Source organism: Erythrolamprus reginae, chromosome 2 (assembly GCF_031021105.1).
Source record: "Erythrolamprus reginae isolate rEryReg1 chromosome 2, rEryReg1.hap1, whole genome shotgun sequence".
Lineage (NCBI taxonomy): Eukaryota > Metazoa > Chordata > Lepidosauria > Squamata > Dipsadidae > Erythrolamprus > Erythrolamprus reginae.
Window position 1 is genome coordinate 269,472,452 of NC_091951.1, and position 20,488 is coordinate 269,492,939.

The 20,488-nt window shown below is 36.8% G+C and overlaps 1 protein-coding gene across 1 annotated transcript in view; it reads left to right on the forward strand.

Annotated features, from left to right (window-relative positions):
- Positions 1 to 13,358, forward strand: part of ERMP1 (endoplasmic reticulum metallopeptidase 1) — a 37,930-nt gene extending 24,572 nt beyond the window's left edge. Inside the window, exons 10-15 of the mRNA XM_070742577.1 lie at positions 4,162 to 4,352; positions 5,351 to 5,503; positions 7,274 to 7,476; positions 7,949 to 8,064; positions 9,395 to 9,561; positions 10,505 to 13,358. Of these exons, the coding sequence (XP_070598678.1) occupies positions 4,162 to 4,352; positions 5,351 to 5,503; positions 7,274 to 7,476; positions 7,949 to 8,064; positions 9,395 to 9,561; positions 10,505 to 10,669 (995 nt within the window). The 3' untranslated portion in view covers positions 10,670 to 13,358. The remainder of the gene's footprint in view (positions 1 to 4,161; positions 4,353 to 5,350; positions 5,504 to 7,273; positions 7,477 to 7,948; positions 8,065 to 9,394; positions 9,562 to 10,504) is intronic.
- Positions 13,359 to 20,488: the final 7,130 nt, after the last annotated feature.

Below are 20,488 nucleotides of genomic sequence, written 5' to 3' on the forward strand. Positions count from 1 at the left end.
CTAAACATTCTAGGTATATTTTTATACTAGTATAATGCTACCTCCATACAACAAATATTTTTGTTGCCTAGGTCTCAAATCTTTAATTTATCACCTTCCTTCCATTTCAATTGGTATTAATTAATTCCTAGCCATATTCATTTTCCATCCAGTCATAAAATTTTTCCCCAAATACTGTAGTATTCTGAATCCTCCTTATCTATTCGTCTCCGCACAATCATCTTAATTATCTCCTCTTCAGAAGGAGCTTTGGATGCTTTCCAATTCTGTGCAGATGCAATTCTAACTGTTGTAATTATGTGAATAATTAAATATGTGTTTTCTTTGCTACATTTCTTCGGTAAAATATCCAACAGGAATATCTCCGGTTTCAGCTGTATACGCTGTTGCAACATCTTTTCTCTCCACATTTGAATTAAACTCCAATACATTTTGGCATCTGCACACGTCCACCACATATGATAACAGGGACCTGGTATTTGATGACATTTCCAACGTTTCATAGATTTCTCCTTAAATATTTTCGCTAGCCTCTCCAGTATCATCTGTTTTATACATATTTTCTTTATATGCTGTTGCCATTGTCAATTTATAGCTCCTTTCCCACAACTGCTGCCATTTATCCAATTCTATTGTATATCCAAAATTCCTTACCCATTTTATCATTGTTTCTTTCACTTGTTCCTCCTCCAATTTAGTATACAATAAATAGCTATACATTTTTAATCATTCTTTCATCTGTTCCTTGAGTATTTCATTTAACTTTTTCTAAATTAAAACCTATTTTAGCGTCTTTTTCATATCTTGATTGTATTTGCGTTCTCATATACCAATCCATTTTTATTCCTTGTTTTTCTAAATCTTGTTTAGTTTTCAATTCCCTCTTTTCAGGTGAATGTCATTGTATCTTACAATATTCCCCATGTTAAACATGTTTGGGCTTATTAGTGCTTCCATCATTGAAAAGCAATATGGTTTTTTCAGATAGTGTTTCTTTTTTATTTTCTCCCACGCCACAAGTAAAAATTCCTTATGTAATGCCTCTGAAAATAGCTGTGTGCATATTCTACTTTTTCCATACCTTATAAATGCATCCCATCTGCAAATCATGTCCTTCCAATGTCAATAGTCTTGTATTCCTTAACAAAATCAATTCTCTCATCCATGATAATACTGCTGCCTGATAATATAATTCCCAATTAGGTCATCCAAAACCACCTCTAAGTCTAGCATCCTGTAACATTTTTATACTAATTCTTGCCTTCTTTCCTTGCCAGATAAAGTTCAAAATCATTTTATTCCACTCATCAAAATATTTTTCTCTAATCTTACTGGCATTGTTGAAAATAAAAACAACCACCATGGCAGTATACTAATTTTGATTTCCGAAATACTTCCCATCAATGACAATTGTCCATTTTTCCAAATATATTTCAATTTGTATTAGTCTATAATAATTCTCTTTTTTGATTGTTAAACATTTTTCTGTTAACAGGATACCCAAATATTTCACCACCTTCGTTATCCATATGTCTAACTTTCTCATCAATTCCTTCTTTTGCTTTTCCGTAATGTTTTTCACAAGTATTTTTGTTTTATTTTTATTAATTTTCAATCCTGTCATTTCTCCATATTTTTTTATTTGTTGTATCAGTTCTGTCTCTAGAGGTCCTTCCAAAATGAACAGTAAATCATCTGCGAAAACTTTCAGTTTGTACTCTTCTCTCTTAATTTTCATACCTTTTATATCTTTATTCTGCGTTATACTCCTATTTAGTACCCCTGGTGTCAGAATAAGTAACAATGTAAATAGAGGACATCCTTGTCTTGTTCCTTTCATGATATTAACATTCTTTTATATCTCCATTCAACATTTTCTTTGCTGATTGTTTATGATAAATTGTTTTAATTACATTTATACATCTCTCTCCAAAATCCATATTCTGAAGTTGCATCTATTTTGTTCCTAAAACCTCCCAACTCTCCCCATGGGAATTATTAGCCCAATTTGGCCATTTTAATTAAATAAGATGATATAAGATATGTAAGATGCTATCAACTTTAAACAAGGTATATAGTATTCACACTTACTCCCTATAAAACTCTAAACTGGCAAAACAATTTTAGCATCAGTTACTCCAGAGTATTCCAAGACCATAAGGAGGTACTAGGAACTTTACATTTGCTGTAAGGCATGAGACGACCAAGCCAAATACAGCCCCTGATATAATTTCATTTCATATAGTTCACATGTCTGACAAGAACAATCTATGCGTTTTTTTGGCAGCCTTCTGCATAGGGAAAAGAAATAGGAAGTTGGAAAGAAAAAAGAAAAAAAATGTATTAGGAAAAACATTTACCAACTTTGAAAGTTGGCGTTGCACAATTCTTGTTTATCCTCTTTAAAATTTGTAGGCTTGGGTATCAATGTTCAGATTTTGCTGCTCATCCTTTTAAAATTTATAATTTACTGTATATTTATACTATAATTGGTATTTAAGAAAATTGAATGAATTCATAACTAGTTCTCGAATATGTTTTAAAAGAATATGTGTTACTTTCTAAAGGTCAGTTTCATCATGCTTGGTCATCATAGCTTATTCAAATCAGTTGTTAAAATGTGCATGTGAAGGAGCTAACTTGTACTAAACACTACGGATATATCTCCTCTAACTTTGTTTTAATTGGAAGCAAAAGCAGTCACGTTCACTGCATGTCATTTATTGAGGGATGTTCCAAATGGTTCTTATTGAATGATGTTCCAAATGGTACATATCTTTCCCAATTTGCTTGCATTTTGCTGTATGCCCTCCAATGTGGCTGTCAATGTTTGTTCCAGTTTCTCTGAAAGTAAGTTCCATTCAACTCATGTGTACCAGGAAACAGACATACCAATTTATAGAAATGCACAAATTTGTTTCATGTGCTTTTAATAGAGCTGTCTGTTCTGGCCAGAAAAATGATTCACCTATGCTGAAATGACATACTGTTCTAAATTTGTACCATCAATTATCAAATCGCTTCTTATTTATCAATCAGAAATAAAGAACCTAGAGTTACACTTTTTCTTCCACACAATTATTGCTCTCTTATCAATTTAAAAGAATACATGAATTACAGACTTGGTCTTTTGTGCCTTGATGTACAGACTTGCATAAATAGCTGGGGGGGGTTTTAATGATTAATTTTTTTTAAATCTACATTTTAAACCATGTGATCAAATTATCAGGTCCCTTCTTATTTATCAATCAGAAATAAAGAACCTGGAGTTACGCTTCTTCTTCCACACAATTATTGCTCTCATCAATTTAAAAGAATACATGAATTACAGACTTGGTCTTTTGTGCCTTGATGTACAGACTTGCATAAATAGCTGGGGGGGTTTTAATGATTAATTTTTTTAAAATCTACATTTTAAACCATGTGATCAAATTATCAGGTCCCTTCTTATTTATCAATCAGAAATAAAGAACCTGGAGTTACACTTCTTCTTCCACACAATTATTGCTCTCTTATCGACTTAAAAGTATACATGAATTACAGACTTGGTCTTTTGTGCCTTGATGTACAGATTTGCATAAATAGCTGGGTTTTTTAAAATGATTATTATTTTTTTGTTGATCTACTTTTTACACCATGTGATCAAATGATTTTGTAAAATAAATGTATCTGCTTTGTAAGAAAACCTCAATATTTGGCTTTCAGATAAGTTAGAATTATACTCTCGTACTCACTGGAAGGTTCTGAGATGCGGAGAGGGGCGGCATACAAATCTAAATAATAAATAATTTTTTTTTAAAAATAGTATCTGCAATTTCTTTCTCCTCTTGCACTTCTAGACTTGTTCCATTGCTTCCCTTCTTGAGTAAGCATGTCTTGAGCTGAAGACTTGCTGGCATATCCACTTTTTAAAATGATACTACTAGAGCTATGATGTTTCATATTGTCAGAAAATCTGGTTAGCTTGCTTTATAAGCCATTGTTTAAACTGTTAAGTCATCTTTCCTGTTGTGTAAGAAAAACACAATAATTGCCTTCAGAGAGAGTTATATTTACATAATACTGTACCAGATAACTTGTAGGATAGTCGGAGTGAGGAAAACACTAAAACGTTGATAGCTACAATTTCTACATTATAATCCGTTTATGTCTCTGTTACAGGTGCTACAATGAAATTTGTAACAGTTTATCTCCTGGGAATGTTTATTCCATACCTCTATTTAATGTACCTCATCCGGCTTTTATTTGAAATTCTTGTTCCCATTATGGGGCGCAGTGGTTCTGAAGCGCCACCAGATGTAGTCATGGGTATTTTTACCGTTTTACAATGCATACTTCTATCTTCCTATTTGGTAAGATAATTTTAAAAGCTTGAATTCTATGCTTGAACTTATTTAATAACTTTTGAACAGTATATTTAAGCATGTGTCCTGTCAGTGTTGATACCATTGGCATGAAAAAAATTGCTATGAAGGAGCAGATATAATTAAAAAAAGGGATTTTTACTACAAGCAGAATTACAATTAATGGGGGTATCTGGGACGATTTTGATGTGCATATCTTGCTATCTTCCCTATACACAATGGAGAAGACATAGAGAGGTAATATTCTCCTTATTCCAGCCACCTCCTTCTGATATTTGGAAGCAATCTTACTTTTTCAGTAAACATGTCTGATTGGATGGCGTATTTTATCAATTGAATCTGCAAATGCCCAATTAGGGTCGGTCTTCTATAGTACAATACCTATTTAGAAATTTCCCATGGCAAAAATTTGAAATCAGGCAATACATTTGTGCTGTGCTCAATTCTTTTTTTACTCATTGAAAATAATTTGTATTAATAGACTGATTTGACAGATGTTCTCTTGGGTTGAATGACAGCACTGTGTTAGCATTCCTTTTGCATCTGAGTATTGTCTCTTGGCTTCCCCTTATTCTCACAAAAACTAAAAGGGAAAAAGAACCAGAAGAACATAGAGAAGTCAGGCTCAAAAATTATGAAACATTTAACTGTATCTTGTGGCTTAAAATGGATAATTTTCCATTCTGTGAACTGAGGGGACCACATCTGCAGTTCCAAATAACCATTTACAACTCTCATTCTTCTCCATGTCCTCTACTGTTTTAAAGAAATACTGTACATTTAATTATGCTTGACACACTTGTTTTTTAGAAATAATTCAGTAAATAAAGTCCTCGGAGAGGGGTGGCATACAAATCTAATAAAATAAATCTATTATTGTTGTTGTTGCTGTTGTTGTTGTTGTTATTATTATTGTTATTGTTATTGATTTCTAGAAATAATTCAGTAAAAGTAATCACTTTCTTTTATTTTCCACTTTTTTCTAGCTCAGCTTTATTTATCTGTCCAGAAGTACAAAGATGACCTTAATATCTTTGACAGCCATTTTTATAGTCACATTCATCCTTGTTTGCAGTGGAGTCTTCTTCCCTTTCAGTTCAGATTTGGCAGACCCAAGGCCTAAGCGAATGCTTCTTCAGGTAAAAAGTGTTTCTAAAATATGCCATTTTACTTCAGCCCTGGAACTGGGAAAGAGGAATCAGAGAGAAATCTTCACTGATTCTACCCAATTATTTCATGGTGTCTTGACAACTTGGTGCCTAATATAAAATAGGAAAAGGCAACCCAAATATCTTACAATCACAGATGTCTAGTCACATTGACTGATTTTTGTGAGAGTTCTATTTCTTACACTGCCACAATTATCAATTTACAATCTGTCCCTTATGTAAAATAGAAATGGCCCAAAGGCCCAATGGCAGAAATTATTCTTCTTCATCTCCAGAGGTGCCTTTGTAACAGCTGTTGTCAAACCTTTTGAAACCAATACATTATGGAAAGGATGTAGTCAAAATTCTCCAAAAAACTAATACAAATGGTGAAGTACATGTCTAAGCTAGCCCTGAGGTTGAAGGCAAAACTCACAAAACCTGAAATTAGGAAGTCACTTGATGTTGAAGTACTAATAGTTCATTTCCAACTTCATGTCTGACACAGTTAACTTTAATTAATAAATACAATTCTTCTTGAAAACTTTAAATTGACAAATAATTATATGAAACTGGAGTTTTTCAAGGAGACCCTCATACTCTTGGACATTATTAGGTGATGACAGTGCTTAAGCAAAGGATCCTTGATAGAAAACAGAGTATCATAAACTCAAAAGTGTAGAACTGGAACATACCAACACACATTTCAAAGCAGCCTTTGAAATACCCAGTCAGATTAATAAACAATACATTTCAGCCAGTAATTATATTGTTATGGCTCAATATTGTGGTATTAGCTAGATAGAAGATTTCATTTCATTTCATATGCATAAAGACTCCGTCCTTATAAAGATGTGAACATTGAGACACAAACTAAATACACTGTATTTCGTTGTGTTGTAACTTTTATCATGAACCTTTGCTAACATCCTTTTATTGGCAAGATAAGAGCTCAAGGTAATTGACTTTTGTAACATATCAAACCTGCACATGGTAGACATCTGGTCCTGGAGTTGCCACCACTATTGGGACAGGAATTTTCATTGTGGTCAAGTGACTGGACCCAATTTTACAACCATTTTCTGATAGTTGAAAGTAAAATTGCATGATTATAAATGCAAATCCAGCTTTCCTTGCTTTTGTATTATCAGCTTCTTCAGTCCAAGCTGTGATTATAATTCTTTTTTCATGACTCGCAAAAGTCATGATTAGTATGCTATTGACCAGGAGTGTAAAACTCAAGGCCCGGGTGCCAGATCCGGCCCATGGGGTACTTAGATCTGGCCCATGGGGCCATCCTGGAAACAGAAAAACATCAGCCTGTGGTCCTTCTACCAGCGAAAACAGGCTCCTGAGCTCCATTTTTTGGCTACCACGGCCTCCAGCAACCCTCTGCCAATGAAAACAGAGCTTGGGAGTCCGTTTTTGCTGGCAGAGTGCTCCCAATAGGAGTAATGTTGAGCTGTCCATGCCCCCCCCCCCCAAATCAAGTACAAGCCTGTTGCGGCCCTCAATGAAATCGAGTTTGACACTCCTGCTATTGACTATTATATAATCAGCTTTGTGGGTTTCCAGAAGTATAAAAAGAAAAAATGGCTAGTGTAACAAACACTGTCATATTTAACAATCATATTGCGTATTTGAGAAGTCACCCAGTCATTCGTAAAGAAAGGACACCCTTTGCTCCAGCGAGCTGTTTTGTATCTGCCTCACGGACAGCTGGCAAAGTCTTAGCAGCTTCTTGTCTTGTCATTTTTCCAGCATTTAAACAGAAGATTTCATAGCCTGGATGGTCACTTGGAAAAAAGTGATTCTGGAATTTGGATGAATGGGATGGACTACAGTGGGATATCACTCATTACACCCCACCTGCCTGAGCTCAACAACTCTATTGCAGCCACCTGTGAGGAAGGGTCCCCCCTCTGTGGGTTTCCTTGGATTCTACCCGTGAACTACTTTTTTCGGTTGGTTGTGACCTCACCTACTGAACCACTTGGTTTTAACAGAAGTATCCGTTGATGCAATGCTTTTGAAAAATGAGTACAGTGATATCTCGTCTTACAAACCCCTCGTCATACGAACTTTTCAAGATATGAACCTGGGGTTTACAGAAAAAATAAAGGGAACGTTCAAAGAACACATCCTAGATCTGAATTAATGAAATATTCTCATTGAATGCTTTGTTCTTTACAAAGTTGAATGTGCTGACAACATGTGAAATTGATTGTCAATCAGTGTTGCTCCCTAAGTGGACAATTTGATTTCACAGAAGTTTGATTTACTTGGAGTTATATTGTGTTGTTTAAGTGTTCCCTTTATTTTTTTGAGCAGTATACTTTGTGGAACAGAATTAACCTGAAAAGGTAATTTGAAATATTTTAAAGGACTTTTACAGTTAATTACATTGATAACTTTTTAAAATCCCTTTTGTAACAGGAAAACATGGTATCTTCCTGCACCAGCAATTACTCCCCGAAACCCTGTTCAGTTTAAGCTACTTTCTAAAGAACAAACACAATGGGATTCTACAAAGCTAACCTTTGAAGTAATAGGTGGGTGAATATTATCCTTCTATGCCTTAAGAGGATTCTTATAGGGAATTAGCTAGCTATGGCAGCTAACTAGCTAGCTATGGCAAATTATTTAATTCATCTATCAATCATCATTATATCAATCATTTATTTATTTATTTATTTGTTTGTTTATTCAATTTTTATGCCGCCCTTCTCCTTAGACTCAGGGCGGCTTACAACATGTTAGCAATAGCACTTTTTTAACAGAGCTAGGCTATTGCCCCCACAATCCGGGTCCTCATTTTACCCACCTCGGAAGGATGGAAGGCTGAGTCAACCTTGAGCCGGTGTAATCATGATGTAATAAATCAGGCACCTTCAGTCAAAGTTGTCAGAGATAGCCAATCAATGTGAATACAGCATATCACAAGTACAACATGCATTTTACAGGCTGTACCTGAACAGACTTTGGTAAACAAAGCAGTTAAGGACAGGACATGAAATAAAATCAAAGAGAGATCTAAAATTAAGGAGAAATTTCCTAACAGAACAATTAGTCATTGGAACAATTTGCCTCTGGAAATTATGGGTGTCCATCACTGGAGGTTTTTATGATTGAACAATCATTTAATAATGCGTATGCACTATCATGCACATGTGAGCGCATAGTAAACCCATAATTCAATGCCTGGAGAGGGCGAAAACAGCTTCCTCTATCCCCCCGGAGGCGTTCTGGAGGCCAGAAACAGCCTGTTTCCCAACTTCTGGTGAGCCCAGTAGGCTCCTGTTTCACACTCCAAAGGCTTCCCTGGAGCCGAGGGAGGGTAAAAATGCCCCCCCCCAGGCTCTCTGGAAGCCAAAAACGCCCACCCAGATCTCTGTGTGAGCCAAAAATCATGTCCAGCACACACATGCATGTTGGAGGTGAGCTAGGGCAATGGCTCGTGTGCCAGCAGATATGGTTCCGCGTGGCACCTGTGCCATAGGTTCGCCATCACTGGTATAGGGTCTTCTGCTTGAATAGGGGGCTGGACTAGAACACCTCCAAGATCCCTTCTAGCTGTGTTACTCTGTATTCTGTAAATTACAGTATAAGAGGTGTCCAGTCTCTTTTCTTAGGATGCATTAAAAAATTCCTAGAAGTCATAAATTAATCCAGAGATTAGGAAAATATCCTTTCCAAGATATTATTATTATTATTATTTTAATATTATTATTTATTGGATTTGTATGCCGCCCCTCTCCGCAGACTCAGGGCGGCATATAAGCAATTGGTGTATAATTTACTTTAGATTGAAAAAAAATGTGGCTGCTCCACTATCCTTTCTTCTGAATTCATGTAGAGATTTTTGTTTATCATCTGCTTCAGGTTCAAGCCACATGGCATTATATCTTCGACTACATCAAGGCTCAACACTGTCTGCTTGGTCTCTTGGAAATGGAACTCCTGTTGTTAATAGCTTGAATGGAGACTACTTTGTGTATTATGCACGTGGGCTCCATGCCAGGCCCTGGCACTTTTGGATCGAGCTAAAGGTGAGTTTGTTCTTTAAGCATCACATTCATTTATTAGAACTCTCCTCTCTTCTTCAGTTAAATAGTTTGTCCTTTGGATACAATTTATTAATTCATCTTCTTTTGAAGTTAACACAATTGTTTTCTAGTGCTATTAATTTTGATATGCATTTTCTTTTCTTTAGATGTCCTTGACATGACAAGTATTTATCTTACATTTCAGGAATACATTAAATCAAATATGCCCTTGAATATTAGATTTTTGCAATTATACCACCAGCAGATAGAAATTAATCCTGTAGTCCTATATTTGCTTACTTGACACTCGCTGAACTTGTGTGGTATTTCCAGATACTCACTTAATATTGTATAAATTATCTGTCATTGATTTACTGACATGGTTATATTAGTAGATGCAAACGGAGTAGCATGTACTGTACTATTCTTACATTACCACTGGTTACAGTAAACTGCCTTTATGTCTATAAAATATGAGCACTTTTTCTCTGAAAATATATAGAATCTGAATTATATTTTGAAGTAGAATGGTATTGGAAAAACAAACCAGAATATCTTCATATTCTGCTCTATATGTTTGAATTATGGTTCACTTCCTCAGTTTTTTTAATGGGGACTAAAAATATTCTACATCCTACTTAACCCTAACCCCAGAAAATGTAATTAACATAACCCCGGGAATTTAATCTGTTTCTTCCATTTTATTTGCTAGGTATAGTGCTTATGCATCCTGTTTTAGGCTTAAATAACATTTTGTTTTGTAAACAGCCACTTCAACACCGTTTCAGTGAGCATCTTGGAATTCTTTAAAACTTTGGTTTCTTCAGCTGATTATACTCTTTGGTTCCTTCTTTGCAAGCTTCGAATTCTACCATTACACAGCGCTGAATAAGAATAGGATTCAAAAAATCAGACATGAGCTTATTTGATTTTTTTCTCTTTTTAGGGTTCAGACAAATCCACGAAAGGAATGATCACCCTTGCTATAGTTAATCATTATTTTTTTGGAGGAGATCAAAAGTCGTCTCAGTTACATTCTTTACTGGAAAGATTTCCCAACTGGATTTATCCCTTAAGCTGGACTTCCACCTATGACCAGTTTATCTTTTAATCTAGAAATTACAAAAAGATCAATTGTCTCTCAATTGCTGGATGCCACTTTTGTTCATAGGGAGCTTGGGTAAGTTGGGAAAGATGGCATACCTGACAGACAGAAAAACTATGAGGAATAATTTAGCACAAATATATTTCAATGGCAGTATTGATAAGACCTCTTTGGGAAAGGAGGTCTTTTGTTTCTTTAATGCAAAATAATAATAGTCACCAGTTTCTGCCACTTGAATAGTCCTTTTACCTGCTGACATTATAACATGAAACTGCCTTTTGGAAAGTAGCTTTAGAACTGCTGGTTTTTTGCAAGAAAAGGAGCTTTTGAACTGGAGCTACGAGCACAAAATAACATACTTTACTGCCTTTAAATAACACAAGTGCTGCCTTATGCTTAATATTTTGATGTGTTCTCATTGACTAAGGAATTGTTGTAATTAAGAACCATTATCATGAAGAAAATGGAGATGTTAATAGTAATTGCGGCAATAATGACACACATTTTGAATGTACTATGTAAGTAAAGCTCTTTTAATTATAATGCCAACAAACTTGATGGTCAATGTCACTGAATTCTTAAGTTTGTGGGTTTCAGTTTTATTGTTTTTCCTTCTTTTTCCTAGAGTCTTTTACATATATTAACCTGACTTCCCTATGGCACTCAAGCGGTATATGAGCAAAAGAGTTGCCTGTTCATCCAGTGTAAGCATCTATACTTCTAGGCACTGAGTCCCCATTCTGTTCTCCAGTATGGTTGCGAAATCATCAAAGAATTGGTTGCTACAGTCTGATCTGCCCAGTTACTGAGTCTATGTTTTTTCGGCCACTCCTCCTTGCCTCTCTGTGCATGCCCCAGTTTCCAACTCAGTCAGGTCTGAAACAATTGTCTTGGCAGTTTCATCTTTAGCAAAACCATTCCTGGATATCTGGATATCTGGATTCAGGTTTATTCCTTTCAATTTGGCCACTCCAAATTAATCCTATTTTTAAAAAAAATTAAAAAGGAACAATTACTAAGCACTTCGGACCTTTGGGCAACAGTGGGTTGTTGCCACCATGCTCCGCCGATTCTGTGCTCTGGGACCGTCGGTGTCCATTTGGCACGTTCCACGTCTACCTCTGTGACTGTAGTCTTTTCTTCCAGCCGCTAGATCGAACAAACCTTTGTGCCCATTTTGGAAGGATTTTAAATCTGGAGGAGGCTTTTCTTCACGCATGGCCCTGTTGGCTCTGATCCGTTGGCAACTGCACTGGCAATAATTCGCTGTTATACGGTGTGCCTGGGGGACCTCCAAATTCCTCAAATAGAGAAAGGGGAGGGTTCTTACCATCTAGAGCAGTGTAACTTTAAAGTGGCTGGGCTTCAATTCCCAGAATTTTCCCAGAAATTCTCCAGTTTGAGACATGTCAGTGATAGGTCCCCTTCTTTGTATCAGCTTACCCTGATAGCCAGACAACCCCTTATGGCATTTTCAGAGAACTGTGAAAGCTCCTCCGAAAGGTCTTTGTAAAGGCATTTTGGAACAGGTCAGATTAGCAGCTAAGAGGAACACTGGATTGTCTCTATATAATTCTAGTTAATTTTCATTTTTACATTTATTCTCTTAGTGCTGCAAGGCCAGAGAATCACCAGAAATGTAGCTGCATATAAATTGCAACAAAAACATCAGCATTATATACTGGACTGTTCTTCAATACTAAAAAGTATAAAGCCAAAATCTCAGCAATGTTCTAGGTATCACCAATTTCTCCCAGCTTGAGACCTCCTTTGAGATTTCAGTTTCCATAATCTGTAGCCTTTGAGGCCATGGCAGTGATGGGTTGCTGCTGCTTCCGACAAGTTCTTTAAAACCATTAGCTTTGACTCTAAGCTGAGAAAGAACCGGTTCTCTGTATCCAAGAAAGTGGGCCCAGCCACCCTGGTTATACTGACCTTTATCTCTGCTTCCAAAGCCCAGCTGATCAGGGGCGGCAGATTGAATTGCCGCTCCGCAGGTTTTCTGTGCTCCTTGTCTAATTTGCAATGCAGAAATTCTGTTTTCTCTGAACTGTGCGTGCAGCGAAGCGCTCTCTGCGCGAACTGGTTGTAAAGCTGGTAGCAACACACCACTGGGCCATGCTATCAGGAATTTAGAAGAGTTTCTGCAATATTGGAGATGAAATTAAGGAGGATGAAGTTAGTATTTAAAGTAAAAAAGCAATGTTATGTAAGCATCTTGATTATCTAGTTAAGTTGCAGTTGTATCTTATGCAGTTCTTGGAATTCATAATGGAATCTGCTATGCTGCTACTAGAATATCAAATCGCAGGATATTAAATTGTGTATGGCAGAAAGTGATAAACATAAGAGCAACAGAGGTAACATCTAATTCATAATCACTTCAAGTATGTGATAAAGTATTCATTGATTTGAAATTAGTTTTTCAATATTTTCAAGCTTTAACATTTGGCATGACAGTCTAAAAAATATTTGTAGTTGTAAATCAGATAAGCATTGGCTTATACTGATTCAGTTTCTTAGACAAGCTAGTTACAAAACCTTATGTGTTAGAATAATGTTCCACTCCATAATGTGTGGTAGAATATATGTCTTTGATGAAAAAAGTGCCTTTGTCTCATAATTATCAGTGGGATGGAAATTTAAATTATCATGTTAAAAAAATAAATTGTGTGGGACACTCAAATGCCCAGAAGTTGTGGTCAAATTGTGTATTTGTTCAATATGTCATTTGACCTTAATTCAGCAAGAAACAAAAGAGGAGAATGTTGTAAAATAAGTATCAATAGGCCCTTATCCAACTACATTATTTTATGTCTAAACTATGTAATGTATATACATGGTGTACTGTATACTTAAATATTGAAGAACATACTAGAAACATCAAGAAAACAATTTTCTTTCAAAACAATTGTGTTTTGAAGAAAAAACAACATTGACTAATTCAGGATATATCCTTTAAGGTGGGTCAATGAACAATTATGATAAGATAAACGTCGCTATAGAACACAGCACACCAAGACAACTAGACACAATAACATTTTTTTCCCAAACGGAATCACTGTACTAAACAAATAATTCCCTCAACACTGTCAACTTTTTACTAAGTCTGCACTTCTATTTCTACTAGTTTTTTTCTCACCATTCCTATCCTTTTCCTCCCACTTAGGACTGTATGACTGTAACTTGTTGCTTGTATCCTAAGATTTTTATTAATATTGTTTCTTCATTGCTTATTTGACCCCTATGACAATCATTAAGTGTTGTACCACATGATTCTTGACAAATGTATCTTTTTCTTTTATGTACACTGAGAGCATATGCACCAAAGACAAATTCCTTGTGTCCAATCACACTTGGCCAATAAAGAATTCTATTCCATTCCATTCTATTCTATTGCTCTGCCCATCTTGCCAGTTATGATAAGATTCCACAATATATTAAGTCAGTTATGATAAAAATTTCACAATATATTGAGATGTATTAAACCAGTCATTATCTTTCAACATTCAGAATTTCTTCTTTCAAGAGATTAAACATTAAGGATTAATTTTTGCCATGTCTTCTATTTAAAACATTAGTCTTTCTAGAAAATATTGTGGTTAGCTCTGGCCCAGCTCCTGCCCCAAGGAATGTGGAGGTGGATGCAGGGGAAACATCAACATGTCACAGGCCTGTTTTATTGCCGGCAGGGTCAGGTTTCCTCAGAAGAGGATGGGGGTGACTTGGAAGAGGGGGGCTTGACAGACAGCCCAGAAAGCCAATCTCCATTATCTTCGGTCAATTCGGATGATGAATTGCTAGACCCATGCATGCGTAGAGTTATGCATAGGGGAGAACAACTGAAGAAATATTACAGGCGATAGAGAATCCACCTGTGGTTGGGTGGGGCTCACGTAATTAGAGCAGCTGTTATATTGGCAGCGTGCGGGCTTAGCAGCATGGAGATTATCTGATCGTAGTTGTTGGGAGTCACGGAGTTTGAGAAAAAAAATCCTTGTAAGTTTTTGCCACGTCTGGAACAAATAATATTTGTGCCGAACTTCACAGTACTGATTTATTGCTGATTTATTGCTTGCCTTATTATCGGACTGTAATCCATTACTGCCTTGTTTATACAAGAAATCCCTTTGAATTTTAAAAGGGAGTTTTGCTTCTCTTTTGTTGAGATAAAAAACATTTACTGGACTTCTACTGCGTGTGTGTGTCTGTTTTGAACCAATTTCCTTTTCATTGGAGGCTTGTACTAGAAGCCAGCAGAACAGAAAAGGAGCTCAGATTCATGCAACTCACCAGTCTGTAGAAGCCCATCTTTCTACTGTTGTAATAATGTCTGCAACATTTCCCCATCAACCTCTGAAAACTGTCAGACTAAACACTTGATTGATGACTGAAGATTCTCAAAAGATTAGACCTATAATCATGCACCAGTCCAGGCATCCTGCTTCTGATTGCATGAAAATATGATGTAACTGGTATCTAGAAAAGACCCGAAGGCACTTTCTAAGGCACAGAAACACAGGATATTATCCTTGGTCTCCTTCCTTTATTAAGAACAACTCCAAGGAATCCCAAACTCCCATCTCCTTTACCACAGCTGAACTTATGATTTGTGTGGCCCTTTGCTGGCTAGCTCCAAAGAGATATGCTCCAATTCAGATTGCATCAGACCCAAGGTGGAATAATTTTCATCCACCATAATCCAGTCTCCATCCACAATAGAGCTTGTTTCTTTCAGATCTGTGGCAGAGCCAATGCTCCCCTCGTTGCTACAGCAAAATGAATATATTTTCAAATATTTTTGAGAAACACAGGTTACACAAGAAGGCTGGCAGAGTGTAAGATGATTTGACCAAGAGGTTCCCTTCTATTATCACTAATGGCAAACAACTTTTCTAAAAGAAACCTGGTCTCTTAGAATTTATGTTTTATAATCAGGATTCAGGAAAGTCAGGTAACAGTGGAGTTCAAACTTCTGAGTGATTCAACACTATCCCTGAAGACTCCATATTAAGGTCTTGGGATTTCAGGCTCAGAGTTTCTCTGGAAGATATGCACATTACTTAGATTAGGATGTTTTACATATAAATTGACCACTGCCTGACAAATCTCTTGGCACAAGGCAACAATACAAATACAATCAGTTTGGGGAAAGGGGCCACAGGAACTATTCTTAACCTCTATTCATCCAACATACACCAATTGAAAGTCACTCAACTTCTTCCAATTTCTCTAGCACATCCACACAGTTGGCTTGGGAAAAGTACAGAAAGTTTGCTACTGCCACCTTTTGGCCAAATATCTCCTTTATGAAATTAAATAATATCTAGGACCAAGCATGAAAATTGTTACAGGTAATCAGGTAATAATCTCTGGATTACAAACATTCCCTTAGCAAACTTTCAAAGTTATGTGATAAGCATATACAAACTGTTGTGTTTAGCTGTGGCCCAGCTCCTGCCCCAAGGACTGAGGATGTGGAGGAGACATCCACATGCTGCAGGCCTGTTTTGCCCCCGGTGGAATCTGCTGGTGAAGGCTCCTCTGACCAAGAAGACATGAGTGACAGGGAGGAGAGTGTGGTAGACAGCTCAGAAGGAGATCAATTATCTAGCTCCTCCTTGGATTCAGAACAAGAGTTAATGATACAGCCACGCATGTGGAAAGCGATGCATAGGCAACAACAACTGAGAGATTATTATCAAAGAAAATGAGGTCACCTGTGGTTGGGTGGGGCTGTGGTAATTAGTGAGGCTGCTATAAATAGCAGCCTGTGGGTTTGGCCATTGTGGAGGATTATCTGATCGTTGTGTTTCGTGACTGCTTTACTGACTTTGACCTTTTGTGTGCCAGAGCTAACCACAACAGTAAGGATCACGTTCTTCAAGGTATCCTTAGATTACGAATGGAATGAATAGGCTCCATTACATTCATAACTTGAGGACTACCTGTATTACTGAAAATCTGTTACTGCCTCCCTTGCTTACTTGTCTGATTAGGAAACTCAAAAGTTTATCAGAACTTTTGACAAGTTTTAGCTCTTATTTCTTTGTTCAATAGAACCAAGACAAAGCAATAAACTATAGATGAAATAGCACATCAATGCATGTAATGTTGTAATACATTCCATGTATCATATAATGACACATGTGTGGAGTTAGTAGAAGCGCTCTTTTGCAAATGCATATAAAAAGTCCACTAACCATTTGAATGTTAAGGTAACACAAATAGTATGCATTCTTTTTTTTCTGTGAAGAAAAAAGATACTTTAGCGAAGATATTTCATCATATTTACTGTTGTTGACTATGCTTTATTTATTTATAACCTATATTTTATTTAAGCTTATTCTATTGTAAATTGCTGAATTAATGAATCTTTATAAATGGTGTGTTAATTAATTTTATTTTATTAATCACATTTATATGTCGCCCCTCTCCGAGGACTTGGGGCAGCTTACAACATATAAGGAACAGTGTACATCTAAATCCAATTAATTAATGATCTAAAAAACCTAAAAAACCAATTAAAATGCTCTCATACCCATTCAATCAGCAAGCTCACAATACATTCGTCGGCCAGGGGGCAGTCTCTAATGACACCAGGCCTGGCAGCATAAATGAGTCTTCAGACTCTTATGAAAGGTGAGGAGGGTGGGGGCAGTACAAATCTCTGGGGGGAGCTGATTCAAGAGGGCCTGGGCCCCCACAGAGAAGGCTCTTCCCCTAGGTCCTGCCAAATGACGTTGTCTAGTTGATGGGACCTATAGAAAGTCGACTCTATTGGACCTAACCAGTCACTGGGATTCATGCAGCAGGAGGTGGTCCCGCAAGTAATTGGTCCCATGCCATGTAGGGCTTTATAGGTCACAACCAACACTTTGAATTGAGTCCTGTAACCATATTGTGTTTCTTAATGCTGATGGCCTTAGGTTTGTGTTAATTCCCCAGCATTGTGACTGGGAAATTCAGGGAGTTGAGGTTCACACATTAAAGCTGCCAAGATTGCAAAACAATAATGAAAATATAGTTTTAGATTCCTTGAATGTAATTGACAGTGAAGAGCTGTACTTAGTGTTCATTCAGCAAGCTATCACCTCTGTACAAATGGCATTGCATCAAAAAGTTGTTGTCCAAATGTTGTGCGTTGGTTACACAAGTTCAACCAGAAGTCCCATGGAATTCAATAAAACTTATTCCTAGGTCACTGAATGTCACAATCTGCCTAAATCTGAAAACTTCGGGCAAATCGAATATCAGATTTGTGCCAGATGTAAGATAGAAGTTGGGAGTTTAGTTCATCCGCGTAGCACTATATTTGAGATGGCACATGAAGTCACAATGTCAGAAATAAGAAAATTGAAGATGTATACAATTAATTTGTATTAAGTAATATTATGTTAATGAAGAAAAGGTTTCCAGGCAAGTACTGCCTTTTAGCAACCGGTTTGTTAGGTTTGCACAAAGCAGGGGGGTGGGGTGGTATTTAATATTAGATAAGGAAGCAAATCATTACTGGCAATTTAAGTTGAACTTACCTTATCTTAGCTTTTCAATTGCTGTTGAAAATAACATCCTCAGCACCACCTACACATATGGCAACTAAAAAAAATATATCTAGATCTATATAAGGAAAAGGCATGTGGGGATTGAAGGGTGTGCAGAAACTGCTGCATGTATTTATTTAATTGAATTATCCCATCTTTCTTTCTTTGTAAGAAATTAAAGCTGCTGAACACATCCAACACAGCTCCATCTTCCTATTTTCCCCACTATAATTCTATGAGGGATGCAGGAATAAAGTCCCAAAACTATGATAAGTGGGTTTTGGAAAGAAAGTGATGATACCATATACATGTGTGAATTTGTGGAGAGAAAAACAAATAGGAGTCCACATAGAAGGCCAATTATTTCAGGAGAGGAGAGACAATGGAATTGGACGGGGGGATGACATCTACAGAGAGACAAGACTGAGGCACAGAAATAACAGAAGCATTAAATTATTAAAGTTGAAAGCAGCAAAACCAAAACCCATCAAGGAGTTTTGTCATGAAACCGGAGATCTTAAGGGAATGACTCTGAAGCAACTGTGATTCACTATATCAGAGGCAGTGAACAGGTCAAGGAGATCGAAATGTGAGATGCTTGTTTGGGCAGCAAGATCACGATATATTTGTAAGAACAGTAACATCGTATGTCAGTAGCAGATTAAAGCCAGGGACACACTAGGAATTTGGAAGCAAAATGAGAAACTGTTTAGATGAAAGGAATCAGAATGCAGGGAGAAACCAAGAGAACATTATTAAACAGACACTTAAGGAAATTAGTTGGGAAGGGAGATAAATATAAGGTAAATCTCTGGATTGGGAACTTCAAATATTGAAGGAAATCCAGCTAGTCGAACTGCACTCCATTGAAGATTTATTGATTTGTTAGAGGCAAGACATAAATGTATCTCAATATTCAGTTCTCCTAAAATTGGATTTCAAACTGCTCATAAGGCTGTTACCAACTAGGACAGAGAATAGGAATGGGTTGTGGAAAGAGATCATACTTTTTTTTGCTTCTTGCTGAAGCAAAACTGGTACAATTGCAGAATGGCAGTACTCCAGCAGGAATTCTACATTTTGAAGTCAGCTGAAAGGAGAATGTTCCCTACTTCAAATAATTGTAGCACCGCCTTACTAGACCAGGCAGTTGTAGTCTTTCCAATCAACAGCAATTCCTTCCTCAATGAAGTGAATAATATGCACACTATAATAATTTCTTCCATCAGATTTAGATGAAAAGTTTTTACTGCTTAATCTATTAGCTAAATTGAATCTCTTCCCATTCTCATCATTTGGCTGCTTGGAGAGAAAGCAAATGCAAAAAACAAACAGGCCCTGCACTGTCTCCTAGCAACAGGAAGAATTGTGTTTAAAATCCTATTGCCTTGAACTCCAGTGGAATTGTCTGCATGGATCTCATTCCATCATAAAAAATAACTGACTCGGTTTCTCCTTTAAACTGGAGAAGACACTCTTTGTATGATCATCTGTCCCAATGAAGGAGACTATTGGACATTCCTATAGAACTGGAGCTTTAGAAGAAAATGGCTCAAGTAGCAGTTTCTATGCCATTTTAGATCAGCTGAAAACTGAATGTGTGATGTCTTTCCTCTTATATTTATCGTCAATTTACCTTATTTTTCTGAGTATAAGATACACCTTCCTTTTGGGGGAGGAAAATAGGGGGGGAAATCTACCTACCAGGTATTCATCTGGCTAGCGTCCCTTAGTCTGTTCAGCTTCAGCACATTATTTTATCCCCTGGTTAGGGCTGAAAAAAAACTCTTTCAGAGGGAGTAGGAATGAAAACAAACCTGCAAAGGGCAGGAAAACCTGATTTGGATGGAGTAGGAAGCCAGGAAGATTAATTAGCACCTAGTTAGGGTTGGGGGGGAAAAGCTTTGAAAAAGCTACATTCAGAATATAAGATGCACCCAAATTTTCAGCCTCTTTTAGGGAGGAAAAATGTGCATCTTATACTCCAAAATATACGGTCACTATTTAACACCACCACCACCACCCCTTTCAATTTTAATAGAATTATGCAGCTTATTCAGAGTAATATGTTGGTCAATTGGGACTATTTCTACTTTCAGGGAAGCATCCATCTTCTAATGTGGATATCAAGTAAGATAAGGAACCTGTTCAACAGGACAATATCCCCACTGTAGAGGTGTGAAAAGGGCTTATTGACAGCAACAGAATTAAGAGTACTGGAGATAAGGCATGTGATAAATGCTATTAGAAAAAAAAGCTGCTTAGGCTGCAACCATAACAG